Source organism: Thermobia domestica, chromosome 1 (genome assembly GCF_964235325.1).
Source record: "Thermobia domestica chromosome 1, izTheDome1.hap1.1, whole genome shotgun sequence".
In the NCBI taxonomy this organism is placed as follows: domain Eukaryota; kingdom Metazoa; phylum Arthropoda; class Insecta; order Zygentoma; family Lepismatidae; genus Thermobia; species Thermobia domestica.
Genome location: NC_137454.1, coordinates 393,912,725 through 393,930,847, shown reverse-complemented (window position 1 = coordinate 393,930,847; position 18,123 = coordinate 393,912,725). Strand labels below are relative to the sequence as shown.

Below are 18,123 nucleotides of genomic sequence, written 5' to 3'. Positions count from 1 at the left end.
CCCTAGACCTTCATGGATACAGACCTGGTGCTGAACCTTGCCCGCTTGAATAAAGCCTTTTTCTATTCAATTCAATACTGAAGAACACACATGAACAGCAGGGGCATACTAAAAATAGAAGGACTCTAACGGTGACAGATAGTCGTAAGAATGACTTCATGTAATATAGCAATTACAGGCTATAGTTTATAATAAAGTTTTAACCTGAAGGAGTTATAATCAGGTCCCTATCCACGGGGGGGGGGGGGGCAAGAGGCCCCCCCATAAATTTTGGCTGGCTCCTATAAAATTTCACGGTATGCTTGCAAATGAACTATAATATGGTGATGAAGTATAAAATTGTTTGATTCGGGCCCCCCTAAATTTTTGGGCTGGCTACGGGCCTGGTTATAATTATCCTTTGTAATAAAATAGAAATGTTTCTTGTGTCAATATTCTTATGCAATACATCTTAGAAAGATAAATCCTATCTTAACTACAGTATGAAGCATAAACTTCACAAACGACAGACATACTACCACCACAGGCCGTTCAGTGCTTCTTCAACAAACTACTATGAATCATCGTCTTTATCTACGTCAGGAGCCACACATCTGCGCGTGCTGGGTTGGGTTCGCTCATATTTCTGACCTCGCATTCATGCCTAAGCATAAAATAATTACACACGTACTATAAATTACTTAATTTTGTTTACGTTTAAGTTTATTGCTATTACTATTAAACCCTGCTGGTTGTTCAAATATCAGTTGCAAGGAGTCCACGGGAAAACTTTCCTATTATTGAACTGCATCCCTAATAAGTGGTTCCCAAAAGGTGTGTCGCAAAGCCCTATGGCATGCGTCACGGAATTTAAAAATATATTTTGCGCTGTGCAGGAGGTTTATAAGTCTAGACTGTGTATGATACATTTTATATATTTATTTATTTAGTTGTTTATTTATTTTACCATGGAGACTCTAACAATAAGTTAAATTCAATTTTGAAGCCTTGAAATGTGAAATTTCTGGTTTAAAGTCTCACGATTATGCATCCAGATTAAAGAATGCAAAAATGTATTGATGCTTGTGGGAACTATTTTGAGAAATTGTAAAAGATTTTATATAAATAAATGGATTTTTCAAAGTGTCTAAAAACTTTGAACCGGCATACTCCTCATATATTGAACCCCGGCGTACCCCTGGGAGGTCACCAAACATACTGGTTATGTGTTGCAGGAGGCATACTTCCGGAAGGACTTTGTCCACCGCAGTTGGCCTACCGCCCCCGCACGGTAACTTAGAAATTACAGTTACGTGCCACTCTTCTGGATGGCACATTCTTTAGCAAATAGTATCGCAGTACAGCCCCCTCCAGAAAATTGATAGCACAATGTTGTTGAAAATACCCGCCATCAACTCGTGTCTTATATCGCCCAACAGTGCCGTACCATGGAAAATCAGCGTCTGGGATGAGAGCATACGACGGCGCCTCCTTACATATATTCCAAGTAATTTTTCCTCTGACTTTTCCTTTTTTCTCCCCCGAATTCTTGAGCATGGCACTCACGGCACGATACTATCGCCCAAGTGAATTTCACGAAACCAAGTAACAATTTCTGTTAAATTACACTTTAGCAAACACAACGGCGTACCTTTGTTTACAGAAAAGAGGAGGGTATTTCCAACATTGCTGTGCAAAATGAGTCTCCCACAGTTTCTGCGCAATTAACAACTGAAAAATTTGTGACATGAACGCATAGGAGGAGACGGGAGTACCCTGAGAAAACCTAGTGGCACATGCCTCAGGATCGAACTAAGGTTCCTTCACACCAGAGCTGAGTGTGCTACAACCACGTTGCCCCGAAGCTGTGGGTTAGTTGTGACTCGTGACACCAGAGTGTTTAGTCAAGTAGTTGAACATGCGAAGAAGCAGCTGAGAGAGAGATTCGCTGTTTCTTTCGTATATCAAACACAGCTGCTGCGAGGTCGTGGTTTATCAAACTAGCGAAGCAAGTATGCGATGATCATGAACGAAGACTTTATCTTCGTCTAATTCCAAGAAAGGAAAATAGTTTATTTTGACTCTGGGTTTGTAGGAAACTGTTTTCATTCTTCAGTAATAGATTCTTGTGACCTTCCTGGCCTTACGTCGTGCCGTTGTGCGGAGAGATGTTTTCCTTTGCTCCTATGTCTTTGGTTCTTTGTGTTGTTTTATGGAAAGGATAATAAACGCAGCTGTTTATGCGTTATCAACGTTAGCGACTGAAGTTAGAAAAGAAATTGAGTTATTATAAACTCTAGTTTTCCCCATACTTGCAAGATTATGAACAGACGCTGGTTGTTATAACATTGAAATTAGGAGGTCGAGTATCAAGGACAAATGTTCCAAAGGTTGTTGAGATCTTGGTGTTTCAGGCATCGCCTCAGTTTTTAAGGAGTCTGGCTTACCAAAATTCCTTTATATATTTATCCTGTCTGCCTGCATGTTCTTCCGTCCGAGAGACAAACATGCTCAAGAACTACTTGGATCACCTCAATTTTTAACAGGATATAGAAGGTGAAAAGTCAGGAATTGAGTTTGTTGAAGGAGGTAATCAGTGGCGTAGCAGCTGCCACCGCAACCCCCGCAGTGCGGGGGGGGGGGGGCGAGGTATATGGGGCCCCGAAGTTTTGCGATGAATAAAGATTTAAAGAAGTAGAGCTTCAACCTTACTTCTGTCGGCTTTACAACTACGGCCCCTTCTCTATACTTTGCGGGGGCCCCGCAAAAGTGTGCTACGCCACTGGAGGTAATTCACCCAAGGGCATCAGTCCGTCCAGATGGGGACGTGTCTCATCTAATATTTGTAAAACGGCTTTCGTCCTTCCAATATTTCAAGTATCTTAGGTCACCTATGACCTGATAGAGGCTCAAGGGCCGCGGTGGCTCAGTGATAGAGAGTTCACTTCTGGTGCATGGGGTCCTTGGTTCGATCGCAGCTCGCGTCAAGTTAACTTTGTGGTGGACAAACATCGTGTGCATTGGTTTTCTCTTTGTTCTTCTGTTTCCTCCCACTTTCTTCATTCCACCATTTCATCATTTCTCATCACCCGTTTCCTTTAGCCTAGCTAGCACCGAAAGAGGCACAACCATGTAGCAGATTGTTACGTTCACAGAACAATGTTAAACAAACTGGGGTATTAAAAAATAGCACAAAAGTTTGGTTGAAATTGTGAAATAAAAAGGGCAGTCAGTTTTTGGCCTTATATGATTAAGGTGGAGTAGACTGTAAAGTAACAAACTGTTTTTGTTTAGATAGGAAACAGCAAGGCAAGTTTAGTTTAACTTAAAAAAAAAAAAAACTAATTTTTAACACATATTGTTGAGACCCTTTTACATTAGGTGTAAGCTTATAGGCTCAAAACCTTATTGTTTCTGAGTATTCACTTCACACTAACTTCTATCATTATTTTATATCTGGGCATACGCTTGCTGTCGTTTACTTTAAGCTAAAATTGTAAAACAAGGTTGAATTTGACTGTTTGAATAAACAAACAAGCTGTAAAGTGTATGTATGTGTGTGTTTTAGGGGGGTGCCACATTAAAAAAAAAAAAAAAGACTTATCAAAGGTGAAAACAGAACACAAAAATTTCTAAGCTTTTGTTTGCTTTTCAAGTAAAAAATGGTTCAAAATGCAATGTACGAATACTAATTTTTAAAAATTTTTCTGGAGAGGGCCCCTCGCTTTCCTAAGGATATTCCATACACCTCAGTCATCCCTGTAATCTATTCCCCCTAAAGTTTATGTGCTGTTGACGCCAATGATTTACCCCATCGGAACTGGTAGATAGCGAGACAGCAAGAGCGTTTTTTTTTAAAGATCAATTTAATGTTCGAAGTGTTGATACTATATTCTTTCTTAATCCGCTATTCAAACCGGAAGTGGCAGAAATGAATCGCTTCCGGTTTTGACGTTGATCGCTATACAATAAAAACGGTAATAGGTAACAAGAAATGTTTTTTTGCAATCAATTTAACGTCACAAGAATATATTAAATTCTTATTCTAGCCTCTTTACTAAAAAATCGTAAGTGCTAATCTACTACAATTTTCGGTTTCAGTATTAATTGAGACCGTACCACACGATTAGTAAATCTTAAATAAATCTTCAATACCATAAAAATCGGTTGCCATGAAAGCACTAAAGTTTTTTTGTGTGTGTGTGTGGAGAATAGAGGGTGGGGGACAGGGGCGGATCGAGGACGGACTTCTGAGGGAAAGGTGGGTTGTAATACTGCTACTTTTAAGAGCTCCAAACTCTGGGATGGGTTTTATTTATATATAAAATAAGAAAGTTTCCTCTTCTGGGGGGGGGATTGCCCCAATTGCCCCTCCCCCTGGATCCGCCTCTGGTGGGGGAAATGTTGAGAGGAGAGTGTAGGTGGTGTGGAATTTAAATATGTACGGCCGTCTTCAATCTCCTTTCTAAGCAGGGTTTGAAAAAAACCGGGTTTTTTGAAAAAGCCCAACCCACCTGGGTCCATATGGGTTTTTTCGGGTATTTTCGGGTTTAATTGGGTTTTTTCGGGTTTAATCGGGTTTTTTCGAAATATTTCAATGTCTTTGGGGTAAAAGTGTTAAAATGTGATTTATATTTCAAGATTGTCATTGTCACAATTTGCAACAATTTTCTACTTACTGCTGTTTTGAGAAAAATGGCCGCCATTTTGAAATTTTACATTCGATCGCCGAGAAAATCTATACAGCAAATTTAGCATATCTCGTGCTTTCACCGTTAAAACTTCAACTTAAAAGACTGAAAATTGCGCTTCGTAGCGTGGATACTCGCTGTTTTGAAAAAAAATGGCCGCCATTTTGATATTTTACGTTGGTATGCCGCCAAAATCTATACAGGAAATTTAGTGTGTCTCGTGCTTGTATTCTGAAAATTTTAACTTAAAAGGTCAAAAGTTGTACCCAGTAGTGTGTGTGGTAGAGGCAGACAAACGAGTTGAGTTGATTTTGTGTTTAACGTCCCTTTCAGCAGCGAGGCTATATGAGACGGGACCTACTGATTAACGTGGAATCAAAACCATATGAGGTCCCTCCGGGAAGCAAACCCGGGTCCCACGCCGAAGACGCGTACACTAACCGCATATCCATGAAGGAGCTCGGCAGAAAAACGAACAAATGTAGATCAAGTAATCCAGAAGCCTGACTGACGTTCGCCAAATATGAATACCAAAAGGGGTCTATTAACTTAAAACAAAGATACAATTCATGCTGTATGAAATAAATACATGTTTTAAAATGTCTTATATGAAATTAACATCTTCCAGCGTAAATAAACCTGCCATATTTTCTCCATGAGAATACAGGACACCTCAGATCCCCCTTCCTCAACTTTCCAACACAATGCAATGAACTGTAGTCTGATTATGAACAAAAGTATAATAGGCCGCGGTGGCTCAGTGATAGAGTGTTCACCTCTAGTGCATGCGGTTCTTAGTTCGATCCCAGCTCGCGCCAAGTGAGCTTTGTGGTGGACAAACACCTTTGCGTGGATTTTCTCGAGATTCTCACGTTTCCTCCCACTTTCTTCATTCCATCATTTCATTCATTTCTCAGCATCACCGTCACCTTGAGCATAGCTGGCATAACCGTGAGACTAAAAGTAAAAGATTTCATTTTATTTAATTTTAATTTTTTTCAAGAATATAATTGGCGAAAGTTCACTAAGCAGCAGCTGCTTTTCTCTCTTTGTACCCTGCAATTAATTGTACAGACTGAAGATGCCTAAAAACTTAAGATGTGCTATAAAAATGCTTTACAGGAAAACAATATGCAAATTATTTAAATCAGTGGTACAATCTACTTTCAATATTTTTCGCGCGTTTAGCAATATTTATTTACATGGCTGTATCTGCCAAAATTACGTTCGTCAGTTTAATCTGATGAAAAACTGATTTTTCTCCTTGTGTCGTGTGTAATTGTCAGGACCAGATTTACATTTTTCTAAGACCTGGACCAAAGCACAATTCTGAGCCCCTAGCCTCTGAAAAAGATTATAATTCTTGTTAACTTATCTAATGTGTTGCTGAAGAAAAGGTTCCCTGTGTGTGTAAATGTAGAAACACTCAAAGCCTTTTTTTCAATGTTCCAGAGAGTATCCGAGTGTCCATCAATGCAATGGAAAAAGTAGAATTGCAAATTTCGCTCGAACAGGGTGGTGTTATAACTTCCTCGAAACTGTTACATGCAACAGCGTACTGTTCACTCACTAATTACAGGACTCCCACCCAATGTCAGAATTTTTTGTTTTTCACTTCTGGAATAAGCTGATATTGATAGCAGAAATGGAACGGAGTTAAAATACGGGGCATTTCCCTGTCCCGACTAAATTTACGGGGACGCGGGACACTCCAAAAACGGGGCACTCCCGTTATTTACGGGACGTATGGCAGGCTTAAGCGTAAAATAAATAGTTTTATTGTTGAAGTATTCATTTCCGATCCTTCTGCATTTAATTTGGGGATTTCCCGAGCACTTCTTTCATGGCGTGTACATCAAAACTTCCACTAGTACGGAAATTTGAACTCAGCACTTGAAATAGTAAGCGTTACATAGTCTTCGAAACCTCGAGCATTAAGCTTCTTAAATTTGACAAGAATTTTTACGCTATTGCTGGTGTTGATTCTACAGAATGCTTACTTGAAGAGTAGCAACAAATGACTGAACTAAACTGTTATTGTTGGAAAACCAAATTTTAGTTGAAGAACCTTGTGTTTTACATCAAAGGTAAGAAATAATGCTAACAGTTTTACTAATGTATTTATATATGTACTATTAATACCGGCACCTATGACCAGTGGCGGCGATTGGACGTTAAAAGTGGGGGGGCAAGACATGATCTGAATATTTGTATATCAATCTTAGTTTTCCTGGTTGTTTCTAACACTTTGTTTCACGAAAGGTTGTATAACTAATAGGATACTATATTTTAAAGTTAAAATACTGTATATCGTATTTCATATTTTATTAAGTAAATTGACAAAACCAACGCAAGTAGGTACTAGACCTTTGTACTCTGAAATAACGAAAATGTAAGAAGAGATTTGATTCCTTGCTCATGAACATCTTAAAATTCTGTCTGGAAAATTGTGTAATCAAATTATTTAATAAATTTAAAAACCAAATAAATAGAAATAATAATATTAATCATAGTAATGAATAAGGAGTCTTGTTTTGTAAATGCTATGCTGAAACTGGGGATAATTGAACAACTTAATTTTTAATTCCACACATGCTACTAAATGCATGTTATTACTCTTAGAAAATGAAAGACAGTAAATACTACAAGCATATACTACGACATTTAAAGCAATATTTGCTTTTGTAGCTTCCCGAAACATGTTCGTTGCAACTAGATGCATTTTTCACTTTCTTGGAACACATCAAAAGACAACAATACTTAGAATCATTTTACACTCCAGCTATACAAAATAATTCTAAAACCTAGAATTATGTTGAATTCACTAAATTTAATTGTATATACAGTTACACCCCTAAACACACACCACTTCACTCGTATATTACATTACAAAACAATGGAAAAGGTAGAAGTTGTTTCTTATTACGCTCTTTTTAATCAATATTCCTTAGTTTAGAAAGATGAGAAGACATTTTAGGAATTGTCAATTTTTGTACAATTAAAGAATAACTTGTGAAATACTTCTTTTTTTGCGAAATGTTCTCTCAATTAGTTTCAAAGCGGCTGACTAACACATCGAGCCCTTGTAAGAAGGGGGTATAGAACCAAAACCTGCTAAATCCATTTTTGAATTTTGTCTGGGAACGAAGAAAAAGTGACGCCCACATGTTTTCAGAATTGTTGAACAACTTTTTTTGTTTAATGCTTGATTTCACTTATCTGTATTAAGTAGGGACCTCTAAACAAGAAAATTGTTAAACAATTCTGAAATATAAGGACATCACTTCTTCGTTTCCTGAAAATGGATTTAGCAGATTTGGCTTCTATACCTCTGGATTGAAAGTATGCTAGAATTGTTGTGCTCCAATAGGTTAATTTTTGGGTTGTTTTCCGTCGCACTTAATACGTACTTTCTCTAGCTTTCTTAACTTCACGGGAAGACAACCAATACGTACTCACGCAACGGCAAATGTTACATAGCACCATTTTTCTTATGAAACAGTAATACATATATACACTTTATATTTCCAAATGAAACTACAGTATATACGTATATTAATGGGTTGCTTCAAAAAAGTGGGGGGGCAACTGCCCCCCTTTGCCCCCCCTAATCGCCGCCCATGCCTATGACCTTAAACCCTCAAACGTATGAGTGATAATGTCCCTCGGTGTCGCCAAGTCGACGATCACGGAAAATATTTTCTAAAATACAAAATTGCTTATTTTACTTCAAATAGGCTATAAGCATAATCCACACATTAATTTGTTCTATAACTATCTGAAGCTAAGCTAAGTTATATTATTTTTTAAAATTCATTTAGTGCATTCAGAACTTTATAAAGGTTTTCTGTTGAATGTTGTTGTTTACCTTAACGTGAAAGCCTCTAATTCGCCCAAGGAAAGTCTGAAATCTGATAAAAATCACTTACAATGTGATCACCTTAGTTGTATCAATAATATAGTAACAAATGGGTCAAAAACCCAGGTGGGTTTTAAAGTGGGTTTTTTCAGGTGGGTCCAATCCGAAAAAACCCACCGGGTTTTTTCGGGCTGGGCCCACTTGGGCAAACCCTGATTTCTTAGTACAACACAGTTTTTGCAGGGAGAGTAATGGGCAGAATTGATAACGGACAGATGGCAGCAGAGGAACTTCTATTGTTGAGCCGTTAAGAAGTAAATCTTTAATATTCTCTATCATAAATCAAAATCCATCACGGGATATACACTGTGTCACTGCTAGTTCAGTTCATCTTCTCAGTTTGATTCTATCCCCTTTTGAATTACAACTAATTGGTCGTTCGTGTCAGGCTTTTCCCCAGAATATTTAGTACAGAAGGAAATAAAATCAAAGTGTGAGGGGCAGTGGCGGCTAATGTTAGTGTTGCAGCGTTGCGTAACGACCAAAGTATTTCAAGAAAAAAAAAATATTATTATCAATAGTAGTAAAGAACAGAAAAAATACTTTTTAATACTTGCATATATACACTTTAAATAACATATTTTTACTTCTGTAACTGTCCGTTCCGTTAATCCGTTTTAAAAAGCGAAAAATAATCCGTCACAAAGTCTCTAATTTATATTGTGTTGCAGCGAGCATGCAACGACCAGATTCCTTCAGCGCGGCAATTGGAGCAAATGTTAAGTCTCCTTTCCCCTATCTCAGAAGTTAAAGGGACTGGTCTTGCAGTGCTTCTGCAACACAGGACGGTTTCCAGTGAACGAGAAGGTTTTTCGCGCTAAATAAGATTTCTGAATTTTCTTTTGCTAGCAATTAACAAATGGAATTTGTTTTTATGCGTTCATATATTTAAATTACGGGACCATACTGAAGCAAATCAATATAATGACAATGAAAAAAAGTGGTTGCAAAATCACAAAATACGAAAGAAAATATCTAGTAGAGGAGAAAACAAATGAAAGTAGACCCGCATTTACAAGTTAATTCTTAGCTTATATTGATAATGAAGGCTTCTTCTACAGTAATTTGTGAATCAAATATTAATAAGTCTGTATGCAGAATCGCTCCCCTCCCCCCCCTCTGTGGATAGTATTTTAGTATAAACATATTTTTTTATATAAAATAAGTGTATTTTATACTCTTCATAATTTTCACATAAAACTGTATGATGGGGAACTCCACATTGAATTTGGGACTAGTTAGCAATGCTCAGGGGTGTAGCCACGAGAGGGGTCCACCGGGTCCGGACATCCCAAAAATTTCGAAACTTGACTAACATTTGTAGATTTTCTTAGCGAACTATACTTGTTTAACAGAGAAACGATTGATGTAGGTTAAATATTTTATTTTACGTCTCATCATGTACTCTTATAAAAGTAATCGTGCTATAATTTTTTCTAAAAATATAGGTGACAGTAAGTAAGAATTACTTATCGTCTTTTCGGGTTGTAACGGATGAACGATACACATATAATCTTTAAATAGCCTCCACTACCCACAGTCCTGCGAGAACGGACGTCACCCCACTTCCCCCTTTAGAATACAAGAATTTTAAAAGGAGAGAGAAAGGAGAATTCCACTCCCCCACGGCTGAGAATAATGACGACGTGAAGAGTGAGGTTCAATACTGGAAAAGGCTTATACTGTATGCAAAATATCACTGTTAAGATAATCAGGTATATGTCTATAACTACTTGAAAATGTAAAAAGTTTTCTAACAAAATGGAAAATTTTATTATAACAAATCCGAAACGTGTTATATAAATAGTAATATAGAAAACATTCAACAATTTTAACAAGTAATAATATCATTAATAGAAATCGCCGTTATCAAGTAACATTTTTCCCAAAAGGATTTTTTTTTTTCCAAGTAACAAATTTCTGAAGTAAATACTATAACCAATCGTAAATCCAAAATATAGAATTTAGAAACCTATATAACAATATCATTAAAATGTATGGAACTCGAAGTTACTGCAAAGTGGCTTTCTTTGGAATGAAAATGTGGGAGGAAAAGATTCCTTAAATATGGGTCAAAATACATGAGTTACGAGCATCAGCTCATCTGTAACTCTATAGATTCCTCTTTTTTTTTTTCTTTCCTTTTCAAAGCGGACCAAAGACATAAATCATTCATTTGAAGTCTCCACTAGCCTTAATATTTTCCGTAATTTCAATATATTAAACTTCCTGACTGGCGACTTTTCTTTAGTTTTATCAAGGAAAAACAAGAATCAACATGTTTTAACTCAAGGCTTAATTCTGCCTACACAAAACCAGTAACATGAACTATTCAATTAACTATTTTACTTTCTTACTTTTCCTTTCGCAATGTTTTAGAAATAAGTGCTTCCAAAATATATTGAATAATAATAATGTCTTCTAAATAATAACCATAGTCAGGAATTGTTATAGATTTCAAAAGAAATTAACTAAACTATACGATTATACGGAAAGAATATTAATTTTAACGACCCATTTTCATTCAGAGGACCTATCACTCTTACCTCATTTTATACACTGCAAAGCGCTTCAGGCTTAAAGCCAGAACCTCGGCTGCAACGTGACGTCATCCCGATCGACGACTCGCGCAAATCCAACCGAAGGTTAAGCAGTGCTTCCAACTCCAAGAGAAAGAACCAACTTAACAGTAAACTGGAGTTTCATCTCACAAAAGTTTTCCTTTACAACGTTTCATTTTATTATGAAACTTGGGTGGGTTACATAATATCCGAGGGTCGGTCAAAAAAAATTCCTAACCATAACAAATCCCAAGTTGAATAATAAAATAATTTCAATACATTACCAAATCTTCCATAAATATTCAAATGCTAACGCCTTCTTTACAAACTTCTACAGTAAATTTTCCAATTCCTTACATAACATACACAAAGGATGATGATGAGGTATTTACAAAATGAAAAGGGTTGACCTCTCACTTTCTCGGACGAGGCATTCCTGCAGGAATAAAAAAAATATACAAAACACAAAATTTGTTCGAACAAACATCCTAAAATATATAAATAAGTACAATATTAATAATTTACTTAACCTCAATTCTCATATCAAATCTTTTTTTCTGTGTTACCTTATGGGTTAGGTTGATTAACTTGTCTTGGTGGAAAATATTTCTTACAAAAACGAACATGGCGTTTTATATGAACATATGGTCTTTCAATATTTTCTAGCCAAACTGTATTTGGTGTAGGTTTAGAAATAAGGCGATATGGGCCTTCCCACTGAGGGGCGATTTTTGGATTGAAATGTTTCTCTGCTGAAATTTTCATGAACCTTTTAACCAATACTAAATCATCAATATTTAAATTAACAGGACTATGTTTTTGACTATATACCTTCGCACTATGTTTCCAAGCGCGTTCAATGTTATTATTTATATTGACTAATTTTTGCTCTTTATCCTGGTCATCGTCTAAAAGATCTAAATCCATCAACCATTTAACATCTAATGGATGGTAAAATTTCCGTCCCATATAAAGTTCACATGGACTGGTCCCAGTAGTTTCATTCATACTTATGTTAATAGTAAAAGCAATTTTAGATAGTAATTGGGCCCAATTCTGTTGAGACTTATCAACATAAATACGAATTAAATTTTTAACCGATCTCACCGTGCGTTCGGCTCTGTTCGATTGTGGGTTATATGGGGAGAATTTTACACTCTGTATACCATAGCTATACAAGAATTTCAAGAAGTAATCACTCACGAAATAAGAAGCGCCATCACTTAGGACTTTACCAGGAAAGCCGTATCGAAGAAATAATTCCTGTAACTTATTACAGATGATTTTTGAGGTTAGTCGTCTTAAAGGTTCTAAAAAGACAAAACGACTATAGGCGTCAGTGACAATTAAAATATATTCAAATCCAGAACTACTAGGCAATTTCCCTGCAATATCAATAAACCAAGTATAATTTGGGTGCATTACCTTTTTTGTAAAATATTGACCCATAGGTTTTCGATTAGAATCTTTACAGGTTTGGCACAAATGACAAGATTGTATAAAATTCTTAATGTCAGGATATAAAGTAGGCCAGGTATATTTTTCAGCAACCTTAGCAATGGTTTTTCGATATCCCATATGCCCACCATGAATTATTGGACAATGAGAATACTCAATAATCGACTGAATTAAAGAATTAGGTATTACAATTCTAAATCCATTATTCCCTTTACCTTTTGTCTTTTTAAACAAGATCTTATTTCTTAATACATACGGAGGAACTTCTTCCTTATGCTCTAACCTATTGATAATCTCTCTTAATTCAGGATCCTTCCTCTGGTGATCTGTAAGAGGTACATTAAACACAGGATTTTGCCAAAAATTAATGAAAGACAAATTTACTGTTTTATTATGATCTTTTATGACTTCCATTGTATTTTCATCTTTTGTATAGAATTTTAGATGGTTTCCAACCCTTGAAAGGAAATCGGCTATACTATTTATTTTTGATCTTACATGGACTATACGAAATTTAAACCTCGAGATTTTCTCTAACATAGTTCCATATCTCCTTTGTCTTTTATGGTTATTAAGTAACCAAGTTAAACTCTTACTATCAGTATATACTACAAAGGGATTTGCCAAATAATACTCGAATTTTTCCAAAGATAAAGAAAGAGCCTTAAGTTCTAACTCGTATATATTTTTACTCCAGTCAGATTGTGGAATTGCCCGACTAAACATAGATACAGGTCTAAGATTCCCTTCCGAATCATATTGGCTGAGAACCCCAGAAAAATGACGCAAAGAGCTATCACAATGTATTACGAAGTTGGAATTCATATCTGGGACTTTTAAAATAACCTGACTACAAAAGGCATCCTTTAATTTTTGTAGGGCTTCATCATGAACTTTAGTCCATTTAAAAGGCTTTTTTACAGATCTTAATTCTTGAAGGGGAGCAATTAACTCTGAATACCCATAAATAAATTTAGAATAGAACGAGAAAAATGAACATATTCTGTTCACTCCTTTTCTATTCTTTGGTTTTGGTATCTCCTGGATAGCTTTAATTCTCTCAGGGTCTATTGACATGTTGCCATTTTCAAAACGAAACCCTAAATATTTAATACTAGTTTGAAATAGACAGGACTTCTTTTCTGAAATAGTAATTCCCCAATTTCTTAGTCGAGATAATACCTCCTCTAATAGAGCTTTATGACTCTCAATATCTTTGCTAAATAAAATTATGTCATCAAAATATATCTCTAAATTCTTACCAATTAACCCTTCAAAGACTTTTGACATCAAATTACTTAAAACAAAAGGTGATAATACTAATCCCATTGGTACCGATTTATATCGATAGATTTTGTTTTTTGTCACAAAAGCAGTAATATTTCTACTCTCTTCAGACAGAGGAATTTGATGAAAACAAGATTTACAATCAAGTTTTGAAAAGATATTATTGTCCGAAATACTAGATATTACATTCTCCATGTTAGGAGAAGGATAGCTGTTTACCATCACCTTTTTGTTCACCTCTCCGTATGAAATTACAAGCCGCCTGCTTCCGTCTGAATTTGTTACTAGAAAGCAGGGTGACGTGTAGGGAGAATAATCTACTTCCTCTATAATATCGTCTTTTAAAAGCTGTGCAATAAAAGAATCTAATTCCTTTTGCTTATGCGTTGGAAGCTGATAAGGTTGCAATCGAATGGGAGTTTTATCGGCAAGTTCAATTTTGTAAGTGAAATTTTTTACTCTACCAATTTTGTTTCCAATAACATCAGAATATGAAGTTAACAAGTTATTAACATATTCCTGTAAATTAGAATCACATAGTAATAATTGATCAGGAACCGTATAATTACCTTGAGATTCCTCCGGTTTAGTCTCCGGTGGATGCAATATGGACTGATCAAAAACGAATTCCACTCCTGGGTCAAACGTGGTATTAACTCCGCTGTCTCTGGTTACTGATGTCGATGGAGTCAAACTCTGATTGAAATTACCAAAAGATCTAGGCTGAGGTGTAGCTTTCGGACAACCAAGGTCGCATAGCGGCTGCTTTCCACTCACCCCATTCCTAGAAGTATATGCAGAAGCGAGAGAAGTCTGGGCACACAAAAGTTCATCAGCTCGGATCATAGGAACCACTAACTTCCGAGCTTTTATATTATATAAATTACCAGCAATGTCTATCACGGAATTGTATTTTGTATGAAAGTCATTTCCAAGCAGAAGATCAAACTCATTAGAGTCCACGATGAAGAAAATTTCACTAAATTGGTGTCTTCCAATTTTAAAATATAGTCTTACTCTCATATCCACTGTTACTTGTACATTTCCTAAGCCAATCGTCTGAACGTTCACCTTTTCTGTTCTTATTTTACATTTTTTTCTAAGTTCATCATAAAGATGTCGAGCCAAATAAGAGTTCGTACTCCCAGTATCAATTAAGCACTTAAAACGCATGCCCGTAATGTAAACAGGAATCGCTAATAAATTTTCCAATTTACTACCATTTTGATTTACATCTGAGTTATTTTGAGTTAAGTACTGAGATTCTAAATTATGGTTATGAGAAAATTCTGCCTTATCAAAATTTTTATAATTAGATGGTAAAGATTTCATAGCTGGAGAAACTAAAGTTTTATGTAAATTTATTGGTTCACGAGATTGCAACACTACTTGCTGTTTTGTGTTTTTCGCTCCGATAAAGGAAGATGATTTACGGGGTGGTACCAAGTCCCGTACGCTACTACCTTGATTACGTAATCGATAATAATCTTTCCTATATCTATGCAAAGCGTCATAGTGTTCTGCAGCTAAATACAATTGATTTAAATCGATAGGCATACCTCTTTCAGCTAGAAATTGATGGGCAGAAGGCGTTACCATATTAGTAATTAAACTACAAATGGTGGCTTCATCAAAGGACATATCAAGTACGTGAATAATCGATAATTTATTATCTACGAACTCATATAATGAATGATCCTCCCGCATGGGAACGTAGAAAAATAGTCGCATGAATTGTGTTCTACCAATAGTGGAAATAAATCGCACCACTAAATGTCTACAAACTGTTTGCCAAGGGGAAGCGTCCCCAATAAACGATTGTATAACTTCTTGCATTTCTCCTTTTGTACGAGAAAGACAAGCTACTAACACAAGATCTAAAGGCAAACCCTTACCTCTGACAATACTATCAAGTTTTAATAAAAACTGAAATGTAGACTCAGTATTGGTACCATCTATTATAGGTAGACTATTAATATCATGCAACAAAGATTTATAGATTCCTTCCGACGCAAATTTCTCAAAATTTAAATTTAATGAAGCTGCCATATTAAATGGTCGATCTCTATATTTATTTTGAAAGCTCTGACTCCCTCCTGCTCTTAAATTAGGCGAGGAATTCGCAAACTGTGTACTGTGTCCCACATTACTTTGTGGATCCACGTTAAAATTTTGATTCTGAAATGGTCTACTTTGACCACCTAGTAAAGGTTCGTGAGGATTCACTTGAATATGGGCTGAAGGCCTTAAATGATCAAACATAGGATTACTAAATTCATAAGAATATCCAAGAAATTCATCCCCACTAGAACTTGAAGAATCCGAAAATCTATACTTTACATGCGTCTCCTTTGACTGTGCCATCCTTACAAGCACACCACAAAATATTAAGCACAAAGAAACCAAAAGAATAATTACTACTATTTTTACAACCTTATCAATAATTATCTGCTTATTACACAATGACCTACTAAACCATAAATTTTGTATCCGACCCCGGCAACACTGTATTAAGTATTTTACATTAACATTCATATACAACATTTATATTACTCAACAAGAAAGGCATAGTATAATGAAAATATGTTATTTAATTTAGAGGTTAATTTGACCAAAGAAATACACATAAATTTTAGAATATAAAGGGGAACACTTTTGCTGGACCTCCCCGAACCGGACCTCGAAGCCAGCATAAATTTGCCTTTCCAGCGCAGTGTATAAAATTTATTTTTATTTAAAAATTATATATGTAACGGATGAACGATACACATATAATCTTTAAATAGCCTCCACTACCCACAGTCCTGCGAGAACGGACGTCACCCCACTTCCCCCTTTAGAATACAAGAATTTTAAAAGGAGAGAGAAAGGAGAATTCCACTCCCCCACGGCTGAGAATAATGACGACGTGAAGAGTGAGGTTCAATACTGGAAAAGGCTTATACTGTATGCAAAATATCACTGTTAAGATAATCAGGTATATGTCTATAACTACTTGAAAATGTAAAAAGTTTTCTAACAAAATGGAAAATTTTATTATAACAAATCCGAAACGTGTTATATAAATAGTAATATAGAAAACATTCAACAATTTTAACAAGTAATAATATCATTAATAGAAATCGCCGTTATCAAGTAACATTTTTCCCAAAAGGATTTTTTTTTTCCAAGTAACAAATTTCTGAAGTAAATACTATAACCAATCGTAAATCCAAAATATAGAATTTAGAAACCTATATAACAATATCATTAAAATGTATGGAACTCGAAGTTACTGCAAAGTGGCTTTCTTTGGAATGAAAATGTGGGAGGAAAAGATTCCTTAAATATGGGTCAAAATACATGAGTTACGAGCATCAGCTCATCTGTAACTCTATAGATTCCTCTTTTTTTTTTTCTTTCCTTTTCAAAGCGGACCAAAGACATAAATCATTCATTTGAAGTCTCCACTAGCCTTAATATTTTCCGTAATTTCAATATATTAAACTTCCTGACTGGCGACTTTTCTTTAGTTTTATCAAGGAAAAACAAGAATCAACATGTTTTAACTCAAGGCTTAATTCTGCCTACACAAAACCAGTAACATGAACTATTCAATTAACTATTTTACTTTCTTACTTTTCCTTTCGCAATGTTTTAGAAATAAGTGCTTCCAAAATATATTGAATAATAATAATGTCTTCTAAATAATAACCATAGTCAGGAATTGTTATAGATTTCAAAAGAAATTAACTAAACTATACGATTATACGGAAAGAATATTAATTTTAACGACCCATTTTCATTCAGAGGACCTATCACTCTTACCTCATTTTATACACTGCAAAGCGCTTCAGGCTTAAAGCCAGAACCTCGGCTGCAACGTGACGTCATCCCGATCGACGACTCGCGCAAATCCAACCGAAGGTTAAGCAGTGCTTCCAACTCCAAGAGAAAGAACCAACTTAACAGTAAACTGGAGTTTCATCTCACAAAAGTTTTCCTTTACAACGTTTCATTTTATTATGAAACTTGGGTGGGTTACAGGGTGTAGTATAAGACAGGTTCCATATTATGTAGACGTATTCGACCTTCCTCAAATACTTTGGACCCCTCCCAGTTAACATTTCTGGGTGTAGAACTGGCAGTGCTGTTTGTTTTGATGTTCTTTGATTTTTTTGGCTTCTGTTACATGCTGATCCTTCATCTGGCGGGTTTCGAGGTTTTCTTTCCAGAACATATCACTTTG

General features: G+C 35.8%; 2 protein-coding genes across 3 annotated transcripts in view; one reads left to right on the top strand and one right to left on the bottom strand.

Moving 5' to 3' along the window:
• LOC145665300 (nuclear factor NF-kappa-B p100 subunit-like) overlaps positions 1–18,123 on the top strand; it is a 441,938-nt gene that overhangs the window by 158,244 nt on the left and 265,571 nt on the right. The gene's annotated exons all lie outside the window — the stretch shown is intronic.
• On the bottom strand, positions 10,046–17,916 carry LOC145665296 (uncharacterized). The gene is made up of 2 exons (XM_081732591.1): positions 14,465–17,916; positions 10,046–11,586 (listed from the first exon to the last, which is right to left on the bottom strand). The coding sequence occupies exons 1-2, from the start codon at positions 16,437–16,439 to the stop codon at positions 11,564–11,566; spliced, it is 1,998 nt and encodes a 665-aa protein (XP_081588717.1). The 5' UTR covers positions 16,440–17,916; the 3' UTR covers positions 10,046–11,563.